This window comes from Gekko japonicus, unplaced genomic scaffold, assembly GCF_001447785.1.
Source record: "Gekko japonicus isolate JY-2015 unplaced genomic scaffold, Gekko_japonicus_V1.1 scaffold682, whole genome shotgun sequence".
Lineage (NCBI taxonomy): Eukaryota > Metazoa > Chordata > Lepidosauria > Squamata > Gekkonidae > Gekko > Gekko japonicus.
The window spans coordinates 6,571-18,199 of record NW_015167074.1 but is presented as its reverse complement, the minus strand read 5'-3'; the positions used below and the strand labels follow the sequence as shown (position 1 = coordinate 18,199).

General features: G+C 45.0%; 1 protein-coding gene across 1 annotated transcript in view; it reads right to left on the bottom strand.

Moving 5' to 3' along the window:
- Positions 1-10,889, bottom strand: part of NFXL1 (nuclear transcription factor, X-box binding-like 1) — a 71,222-nt gene extending 60,333 nt beyond the window's left edge. The window contains exons 1-3 of the mRNA XM_015412762.1: positions 10,691-10,889; positions 3,189-3,362; positions 1,487-1,596 (exon numbers count right to left, since the gene is read on the bottom strand). Coding sequence (XP_015268248.1) covers positions 1,487-1,596; positions 3,189-3,362; positions 10,691-10,841 — 435 coding nt within the window. The 5' untranslated portion in view covers positions 10,842-10,889. The remainder of the gene's footprint in view (positions 1-1,486; positions 1,597-3,188; positions 3,363-10,690) is intronic.
- Between the last annotated feature and the right edge of the window lie 740 nt (positions 10,890-11,629).

Sequence of the window (11,629 nt, the reverse complement as noted above, 5' to 3'; positions counted from 1 at the left end):
ATAGAGCATGATGTTCAGAGTTTTCTCACAGAGTTGTTCACATGGTGCATATCAGATCAATATGTATGTAGAAAGGCCTGGTGAGCAGCGGAAAGAAAAGGACGTTCAAGCAATGCTGTTTGTTTGCATTGTCTTTTAATCCTCTACAATTGCTTTGTTCGCTGGATGTCTTATGCTTTAGGAGGGAGTGGTAGAAAGCGCTGTCAAGTTGCAGCCAACTTATGGCAGGGTTTTCAAGGCAAGAGACCTTCAGAGGGGGTTTGCCATTGCCTGCCTCCGCGTAATGACTCTGAACTTCCTTGGTGGTCTCTCATCCAAGCGCAAACCAGGGCCAACCCTGCTTAGCTTCTGAGTTCTGATGGGATCAGGCTAGCCTGGCCCATGCAGGTCAGGGCGCTTTAGGAGAGAGAGAAGGTTTTTAATTGTATTTAGCCATAGGCCATTACAAACCACAAACAGAGAAGAATGCAATAAAACATAGAAAATTGTATAAAATAAGATACAGCCTAAAACATTACAAATCCATAAAACCGAGGTTATAAACAGTTAATTAATTCACAACATACCCACTAAAATCAGTATTAGCTAGGAACAGCGTTGGCCCGTATTTTCCTTGCAGCCAAGGCAAATAGAGCCATTCTATTGGATACATCGGCATTGGCATCGGCTAGCAAAAATATAATCTTCTCCAGGACTGAGTAAAAGCTTAAAACTGGTAAAATACCAGATAAAATTTTTGACCTGGGCTGGGAATACAATGGGCAATCAAAAATGTAATGGGAGAGATCCTCAACAGCAGAAGAGCCACAAATACATAAACGCTGTGCCTTGGGTGTTCTACTATAGCGGCCGACCAGTAGGGCGCTTTAGGAGTACATTACCTTTAGTCCGTAACCCACCTTGAGTCTCAGTGAGAAAAGTAAGCTATAAATAAAGTAAATAAATCCCTTCCAACCCAACTGGGTTTCTGTTGACTGGGCTAATTAATTTAATATGTATAGCAATCTAACTATTAGAACTGGTAAATCCAACTGTAAAAGGAGCTCTTACAGCAAACCAATCAACCAACCAACCTAGAAGTCTCAGTTGTGTGGAGAAACCCTCAATAATCACAACAAAATGCAGCAGAGTCTGGGAATTCTGCAGTAGAGCAGAATTCGCGTAATTAAAATCAGAAACATTTTAATACTAAAACTGCCACTCGAGCTGAACTAACTGCTCACTCCAGATGACAAAATTAAGGCCTAATTTTTTTTTAATCTTGCCTTTCTTCCAGAAGATATTTAACGTATCTCAGACTTTTGAAATGGGAAGAAATTCAAGGGTAGGATGGGGATATAGATCTTTATATGCTTTCTGTTTGGGCCTGGGATCAAAAGAGGAGCTATCCAGAGGCCCTTCTCAGTTGACGGGAGACATTCCAATGGGACAGTAAGTATAGAAAGAAGTGGCATTACAACACATTCCCATTATGCTCAGTACTTACAGCTTGGTTTCTCTTAACTGAAGCAATACAAATCAAGCACGTCATCGCTCCAGACTGAAAAGCCTCGTTCATGTATTGCCTCGTGCGCTCCAATTCCTGTGTGTCGCCATCTTTCAATAAGAGAAGATGACTATTATAAGCAGCAGCAAATAGTGTCCTAGCCTAGTTTCAAAATATGTTATAATATTAACGCTGAAGGATAATCAAGGCTTTGTTCATGAAGCATCATTTTGATATAAAAGAAAAATGCCATCCTAATATCTGCTGATGCTTTGAAGCTCATGCATTTTGCAACTTATAATGGGCTCTAGCACTCTTATTCATTAAGCAGTGGTGAGTCAAAATCAGCATTCTTGTGCTAAACATCACTCTTTTTTTTGCTGTCTCTCTCTGCAGTTTTGCCAGCCAGAGGATAATTAAATAATCATATCCAGTCTCTAATTCTTATTATTCTTATTATCATCATTACCGTATGCCATTGTGTGTAGAATAGCTAGAAGATCCTAAGATTGTCTGGCAGTCAGAGGTTCTAGCTCTTAAGAGTTATGCACCACTAGGTGGTGAGCTAGACTTGTTTTTAAGGCAAGAGACATTTCAGAGGTGGTTTGCCATTGCCTGCCTCTGCGTCATGCCCCTGGCATTCCTTGGAGGTCACTCTTTCAAATACTAGCCAAGGCCGACCCTGCTTAGCTCCCAAGATCCGACAGGATCGGGCTTCTTTCCACAGAGAAGCCAAAGAAGGTTCTAGTTTATAGCCAGTGTTCCTGTTATTCCAACCATAGGGATGCCACCAGAAATTTCCCAAGATATAACAGGGAGAGGGACCCTCACCATAGAGATACTGGTTTTGGTACCACCCTTGCGGCATGCACAGCGTACTTCAGCTCTTAATGCGATATATTTACTTTCAATATGATCTCCTTCATGCCCTTGTCACCAATGAATCACTCTGCTTGTTGCCTCACACCACACCCACCAGATTCTTTAAAAGTGCCCATAGGTTTTACTGCTGCAAAAATGTAAATTGTCTATATCCCAAAATTGTTTGTTTACGCATGCATACTTGAAGCTATACAAAGCTTAAATGTGTTACAATTCAAAGAAAATATGGCTGTATTAAATCATAGCTTTATCTGTTACTGTTTTGACTAAAACAATAAAAAAATTAAAATAAAAAAACGTGCCCATAGGAAAGAAACATCTCTAAGACATCCCACCCCTCTCTTAAACAGGACTATAGATATTTGGTCACAGTTTCTTTTAAAAGTGAAGGTGATTTAGGCACGTTTAATATCTTCACACAAACCCCCAACTAGGGCACAGATTTTTGATTCTTCTGCTGTACTGCTAATGGTTTCTCTTCAAGAAAAAGGCACAAAATCAAGACTCCAGTAGCTAAAACACTTTCTTATATGCATTGGTGCTACGGTCAAAGCACAGTCTCACAATTAACTATTTTTAGACACAGAAATACACTATTAAAGGGATTCTTGCATCTCGGGTTGAGCCAGGGGGAATGGAGACTTAACACTAAATTTTAGTCTCTGCAACAGGTTTAACGGTTTCAGTAAATGCTTTGTACTATTGAAAAGAGAAATGTGTTACTGTATCAACTATTGAAAGTATTGTCTGAAAAACATTGCCAAGTTCAGCACTGCTATTTTAGCCAAAAAATTAATAATAATAACATATAAGACTTTACCGGTTTGATTAGTGTAAGTTGTAAATGTTTTTGCCAATATTTTTCCATGTTTTCCTTCAGCATCATCGTCGTCGTCATCTTCAGATGAGGAACTAAACTGGTCTTCAACAAACCTTTTAGCTGCCGCTTGATTCGCCCTCTTAATTTCATCAAATTTCTTCTGAGAAGCTAATTCTGTTTAAAATAACAAGAATCGATAATACAAACATTAACAAAGTTTATCAGTAGTGCCCAGCAGTATGACAATGTATCCCCACCTTCCCAAAAAGCAAAAAACATATTATTAAAATATCTAGCCAGCCACTGAAAGGGTCAAAAGCGTTAAAGCAAGCACATCTTTACCATATTCCAGATACTGCCGTTTCAATTATCTTCAAATGTGCAGGGTAGGCCCCATGAAAAAATATGCTTTCCTTGTTGCTGTTCAGCATTTTACTGAAATAATCAGCAAACCGTTTTTGCTTCCTCTCTTACTACAAATTACTAAGAACACCCACACTTCTGAAACTAGCCATCTGTTCAGCATAGCTCTGTGTGACCATCTGAGTAGAGATGTGGTAGTCTCTAACCATCTGATCGGTGAAACTGAGCCGTGACAGTCCTTTCCTACCTCTAGGAAAGGCTGCCTCAGGAAGGTGATTTAGAGCAGAACATCTACGTAGCGGAAATAATTCTTTAACTACTTCCCCCCACCAAATCAGCCCTTCTTCACTGCTTCCCCATCCCAGGGCTTCAAACACATGCTTGCAAAGGCAAAGATGTTTTCAGGGGATGGGCAGACAAGGGTTATCTGAAGTAGAAGGGTAACGAACTCACCACCTAGTACATGCATCAGACAACTGCTTCATCTCGATCACGGAACCCCAACCTTTTAAAGCCCAAAGGTACCTTTGGAATTCTGACACAGGACAGCGGGCACAATCACAAACTGGCTGCCGCAGGAGATGGAGCCAACCCAAAAATGTCAGGGAGTAAGGTTAGGTATAACTGTAATAGTAACAGCAACTCTCCAGCATTTCAGGCATAGACGGCATAGACTCTGTTTAACAGGATGGCTTTTCACCTGCAGAGCCAACTAAAAGCCCTGTGGGACAAACACCCCACTTAGCCCTTCCCACTTTCTGAACACACTTGGGGGACCCTAGGAAAGGCGTCAGCGGGCCTCCTGTTGGGGACCCCTGATCTAGATTATTGTTTACTCTGACCGATGGTAAGATTCTTTCCTACCTGAAAGCATAACCCACTACCCAAAATCATCTCTGAACATGCTTGAGATTGAACTCTCAGTCTTATCCATGCAACGCACATGCTCTCAGTTGAGAGCCAGTTTGGTGTAGTGGTTAAGTGCACAGATTCTAATCTGGGAGAACCGGGTTTGATTCCCCACTCCTCCACTTGCAGCTGCTGAATGACATGCGCTAGTTCTGTCAGAGCTGTTCTTGAAAGAGCTGTTTCTATCAGCGTTCTCTCAGCCCCACCCACCTCACAGGGTGTCCCTTGTGGGGAGGGGAAGGGAAAGGGGTTTGTAAACCGCTCTGAGACTCCAAGTGAAGGGCAGGGTATAAATCCAATCTCCTCTCCTCCTCCTCTCAAATCTTACCATCAACTTATCACCAACTAAACCTTCAGTCTAGTGATTGGACTGATCTATATTTTACATAAACACCATAAATACGTAAGGATCAGATTTTGAAATATTATGTACTGCATACAAAAATCACACACACAAGAAAGCTGGTGTGGTGTAGTGGTTAGAGCATCGGAACAGGATCTGGGACAACTGGGTTCAAATCCATGCTCTGTCATGACAGTTCAGCAGGTGAGCTTGGGCCCATCACATGCCCTCAGCCTAACCTACGTACCTCACAGGGTTGCTGCTGTAAAGATAAGGTGGAGGAGGGGATAACAATGTGATAAGCCGCTTTGAGTCTCCATTGGCAAGAAAAGTAAGATATCACTAAAAATAGATGACTATGAACACACTGGGATCCTAGATGGAATATGTTACCACCTCCAAATTCTGAAAAAAACAATATGCCGCCTACTGAATGTTGACTCATTAAGGTAACAAGAAATCTTCTGATCTTATAATCTGCAGCCTGTATGAATGCACACTAAAGAACTGCACATAGCCATAAAAGGAACAGGCAACAAAGAAATAATCTACAAGGATTGCATTACTGGAAGCTCCAAGAAAGCACACAGCAAAAAAAACCCTCGACAGGAGTGTCAAGAATTAATACTTTTTGTGTCTTCCCAATGTCTTGGCAACAAAGAAATAATCTACAGGGATGTTATTACTGGAAGCTCCAAGAAAGCACACAGCAAAAAAAAACCTCGACAGGAGCGTCAAGAATTAATACTTTTTGTGTCTTCCCAATGTCTTTGTATTTTATATCTTTTCCTTCTCAATGTTCCCCCAAATAATTTGTTAACCGTTTCTAAAAACTGGTTTTGATTTGACCCAACGGATTTAAAATATTAAACATTTTACGCCTCATATGGATTATATGGAAACAGCAAAACAATAGACTCCAAAACCTTGGAGCTCACTTTACTGTTTAAGTGATTGGGAAAAGATACATGGGTGTAGGAACTGGAAGAAACCAATAAACTGGAACAGCAAATGGGGTGGGAGAAGAATACAGTGACTTACTACAGTGATCGTTAATGTGATAAAGAAGGTGTCCCCAATGTGCTGTGGTGCCAGCTGACACTCTTCCTGGAGCCCACCAATTATCTTCAGAAAGTGGGCAAGGCCAGGTGGAGCTTTTGGCCAGTCGGCAGCAGCTGCCACTACAGCTCAAAGATGTTCACAGAATCAGTGATGGTAAGCTGCGGCAGTCATTGTGTGACTGTTTCACTTCCTGGTTGGTGACCCCTGTGATAAAGCAAGTACTTCCCCTCCAAAGCTCTTTGCAGAGGTTTGCTTTTTGTGTGTGTGAAAAACATTTTAAATGAGTACCCCCCCTCCCCCACTCACCATTCATTCTAACCCAAACCAGTGCCCGTCAGTCTGGAGTGTATTAACTTTCATTCTTCGCACTTTCAATGATACAAGATACTAGGGATACATCGGCACGCATATGTCTCTTGTGGGCCCTAAGAGTTGATGCCACAGTCCAAGTTCCAGGCTGTTCTCCCTAGCAAGAATAGCTGGTGGATTCCAGGGGCAGGCTGATGGTAAAAATACCAGTCCAGACAAGCAGCCCCTCCATCGCTCACATTCACACATGTAAACAGTTCATCGCCAGTGCAAAATATTCCCTGCACAATATCTTTTTTTAAAAAATCTGCTTACAATATGGGTATTCCCCTCCCATAGACTTTTATGTGCTTGATCATCTCAGCCCCAGATGTAATTGGTGTTGGCAGCTCCCAACTAGTGTTTTCTGCATGTTAGAGCTTGGGCTCTCTGTCTGACAACCTGGCAAGAAATAAAGGGGCTCACTGCACCTGCTCCATGCACTGAGAAAAAAACACTGCACAATGGCATATAAAAGCTGAACTGTCTAACATGGAACATCGCTATGACGCCGTAAGTTTATATTTTGTAAGCCACCTTGGGCACTGTAGAAAGGCAAGATATAACAATTTAAACAAATGAATAAAAACAAAGACTTGACTCTGTCTTCACTGCCACTCCCAACATGGAATATAAAATAGGACAAATAACTTCTGAATGCGTTTTCAAAAATGCTGCCACATTCCAAACATTGGTCTTTTAGTTCAGGCCTATGTCTGTACCACAGTCTACCTACTAAACGTCATATTTCCAGTGTGTCACTAGATTCAATGTCAGTCTACAGAAAGCAAAGAAGGGGCCTCACCCAACCATTTTTAACAGGTCTATAGGTAAAGGTAAAGGCTTCCCTTGCTCAAAAGCCAGTCGAATCCGACTCTAGGGATGCAGTGCTCATCTCCATTTCCAAGCCGAAGAGGCAGCGCTGTCCAGAGACGTTTCCGTGGTCATGTGGCCGGCATGACTAGATGCCAAAGCACATGGAACGCTGTTACCTTCCCACCAAAGCGGTACCTATTTATCTACTTGCAATTTCTTGCTTTCAAACTGCTAGGGTGGCAGGAGCTGGGGCCAGAGACAGATCTATACCCTTTATTTATTAAATCTGTACTCTGCCTTTTTTTCTAATGGGGACCTAAAGCAGTTCCCAGGTAGTTAGGCTAAGAGTATATAACTGGTCCAAGGTCATCTAGCAAGGTTCAATGCCAGAGTGGGGATTTAAATGTGAGTCTCCCAGATCCTAGCCTGACACTTTTAACTATTACAACACACTGGCTCCTTTAACAGTCTTTAAAGAGGTGGTCTGAATGAAGGACAGTCTTAAGAATGGTGTCCTTTAAAAAGTTGCTTTCTCGGTCTCTCTTACTAGATAATAAGAAGAGACCAAGATGCTCTCATTCTAAAGAACAGCATTGTAACAAACAATTGAAAAACATCTGGGGGGGGGAGTATCACTTAGAGGCAAGCACACCAAGCTACCGTCAATTTACGCAGCCCCTTGGGTCCTGCCTACCCACATGTGAGCTGAGAGATCAAAGCCCTGAAGAGCACCACTGAAGTAACAGCCATCTGGGGAAGCATGCAATCAAGAGTGAATTCTGTGCTTCCACAGCAATAGCATTCAAGCGCAGAATTGAATATCAGGTGCAAAACTCGGCACATTCCTAAATTTCTCAGACAGATGCATGAGCCCTGATGGAACTCAGGAAGCTGAAGAGTGCCAAGGGGATACGGTGAGATGAATCTGATTAATGCACTGAAACTTTTCATTGTGCAGGATTAAATTTCATTTCATCTCGATACATGGTATATATAGAACACTGATAGGCCACCACCCTGAGAGCAACTAGCAGCCAGGAACAAGAGAGCCAAGTGGGGTCCACTCAGTTCAGACCCAGGCCGCAGTGGCAATGCCAAGCGGTGCAGGAGAAGCCTAAACCCATGTTCACAATCACAAAGGTTAGTCAGGAATAGAAAAGGGCCAACTCTAAAAATCTAATCATAAAATATACAAAAATATATATGTGTGTTTATTCAACATAAATTAAAATAACAAACAAGGGCCCATTCATACCTCATATAAAACTATAAAAACATACAAGGGCTAATAAGATAGACCTAATAAGATAGACCTAACGCGTTTCGGCCTTTACAGGCCTTCTTCAGAGGTCTAATACATACAGAACATATAGGCTGATGTGTAAAAATACATACAATTCTACATATACAAAATATGGAATAAAGACCAGAGATCAATTGTTCCAAAGTTTAACCACTGGGCAAGGAAAAGAAATACAGAAATACAAATGAAGCCCCCAGTGAAATCACATGTCCAGTGGTACTTCTCTCTGTATATTCATCTAAGCCTTTTAACCTAAGGAACATTTGGAACATTTGGCTGTACAACCTTAGATGAATATACAGTTGACCAGAGAGAAGTACCACTGGACATGTGATTTCACTGGGGGCTTCATTTGTATTTCTGTAAAGGCCGAAACGCGTTAGGTCTATCTTATTAGGTCTATCTTATTAGCCCTTGTATGTTTTTATAGTTTTATATGAGGTATGAATGGGCCCTTGTTTGTTATTTTAATTTATGTTGAATACACACATATATATTTTTGTATATTTTATGATTAGATTTTTAGAGTTAGCCCTTTTCTATTCCTGACTAACCTTTTTAGGTTCTGAATTCTAGGTTTAGGTTCAGGTTTTTTTCCCTTTTTTCTTCTTTGTCCTTCACAATCACAAAGGCCCATCAGAGAACCCATCTGGCTCAAACTGCACCTGCGGCTGTCCCGACATCCCAACCTGACCCACATACAAGCTGTCGCCATCTAAAGAGTGGGCCCTGACATGCTCGTGGATGCCATGTCCCCGATGCCCACTCGCTGCTCCCCCCAGAGTGAAACGCCAGTCCTAGCTTGTCTCCACTTGACTGGAGCAGAAAGTGGTGCGCTTCAGAACAAGATGAGACAGCACTGCTCTTCTGTCTGCAAGGAAGCACCCGTTTGGAAACAGATGCCTCCACTGAAGGAAGATGCTTGGCTTGAAGCCTGCCAGCGTTTTTGGTAGAACCTGAGGGCACTGGCACTGTGGGGACTGAGCGGGCCCCTGTGGCAGCCATTTTGTGGCGGTGCCCACTACCTGTTCTCAAAAATCCCCACAGGTACAACAAAGTTGGGAACCCCTGATCTAAAGCCCAAAACAGTCTGGAAACAAGATTCGTCGTCCTGTGGACTCGAATCAGGAAAACCACACCCACACCCCCATGGACTACTGCCATGATACGCACAGGGAGATGCCTTTCCAGGAACAGATGAAAAGGACCTCTGAGTTCACCCTTTCAAGAATCTCAGCAAGAAGGACTCACAGAGAGGCATCCTTGTGCTTTGCATTCAGGGCGCGTATCCCACCCGGGAAGAGAGCGAGCTAGGGTTGCCAGGTCTGGGTTGGAGCGAAGCGCCAGTCCTAGCTTGTCTCCACTTGACCGGAGCAGAAAGTGGTGCCCTTCAGAACAAGATGAGACAGCATTGCTCTTCTGTCTGCAAGGAAGCACCAGTTTGGAAACAGATGCCTCCATTGAAGGAAGATGCTTGGCTTGAAACCTGCTGGCGTTTTTGGTAGAACCTGAGGGCACTGGCACCGTGGGGACTGAGCGGGCCCCTGTGGCAGCCATTTTGTGGCGGTGCCCACTACCTGTTCTCAAAAATCCCCACAGGTACAACAAAGTTGGGAACCCCTGATCTAAAGCCCAAACAGTCTGGAAACAAGATTCGTTGTCCTGTGGACTCGAATCAGGGAAACCACCCCCACACCCCCATGTACGACTGCCATGATACCTGCAGGGAGATGCCCTCACAGCAGGGGTTATTTCGTAGAAAAAGAGCTAGGGGAACTCATTAGCATAACTCATTAGCATATGCCACACCCCCTGACATCAGGGACCCAGCGGTGGACCTGCAAGGCCAGCGGGAGTGCGAGGAAGCCCCGCCAAGGCCCTCCCTGGCCCCAGGCAGGCAGGGGTGGGGAGAGGCAGGGAGGAAGCAACTTACCCTCCCTCTTCTCCTGCCTCCTCCTGGCTGAATGAGGGCTGGAAGCGGGGCAGGGGCGGGGCTTCTCATGTGCCCTGCCCCCCTGCACCTCACCCGGGGGAACTGTGTTCCCCCGCGTCGTCCCCCCCAAATGACCTCTGCCTCCCAGGAACAGATGAAAAGGACCTCTGAGTTCACCCTTTCAAGACTCTCATCTCTGTCAGCTGGGGATCAGGTGTAAAAGCGGGTGATCTCCAGGCCCCACCTGGAGGCTGGCAACCCTAGAGCGAGCAGAGGCATATTCCAACGAATGAAATACCTGGCAGCCTCTGGGCTTGCTCGGGAGGTTCTCCCAGGCTTCAATTGAAAATGCAATGGATTGAGGCGCGTTCAGAGGGCTCCCCCCCCCCACACACCCCGGGTTGGCCTGCGAGAGAAATTCTCACCATTGGCTCCCGGGACGCTGCTGGGAGCCGGGGCGCCTCCTCCCGCTCCTCTTCCCCTTCCCCGGCCACCAGGTCCGTTCGCGGCGGCGATGGCTCCGGTCCTACTCCTTCCTCTCCCGCGGCCACCCTGGCGCCAAGCCGCCTCCATCATCCCTCCTCCTCCTCCTCCTCGGTCTGTTCCCAGCTGCTGAGGGAACGAGAAGCAACGTCTCCACCCCCCGTAAGGCGCTCGCTCTTCTCCTCGCCTATGAGCCCTTCAGAGAGCAGGCGAAGGAGACATCAGGGTGGAGGGAAGCGGGGGGGCTCAGAAACGCCGCCTTCGGCTCCCCCCTGTGGGTCCCCGTCGTGCCCGCCCCCAAAACTACAACTCCCAGAATTCCACGCTGGGAAGAACGAATCCCGCCCCCCGTCGTCCAAGAAGTCAGAGGAACGCCGGAAATATTCCCCTCCCCCCGCCCTCTCCCAATGAACACGTAGAGGTAAAGCTGCACTACAACACCCAGGATGCATCTGGGCGCAGCCTGCATTGAGCGCTTCGGGTTGGACCACCACCCTCTATAGGGGGCGGTGGTTGGACACGCGCTGAACGGTGGTGATTGCGCTTCCAAAGGGTGCGATCCTGTACGGGGTGTTTATTAGGAGGAGGAGGGGGGGGGCTCGAGTACCTCTGCATAGGATCGCGTTGTTCGTCTGATGCAGTAAAAATAAACAAGACTCTTGTGGCATCTTAAAGACTTGCGAGTAACTGCACTACCACCTCATAAATGTAAACGATATGAGGGTTTTTTGTAAAATTCTGCCACTGCATACTGTTGGGGGAGTTTTCAAAATCCTGGTATAACCCCACCACCAGCACTTTTCCCTGTATCTGGGAGAGAAAAGGATTCTGTCAAGGCTTTAGGCTACCAGAGCATGCAGTTTTAACCCCAGATGATCATC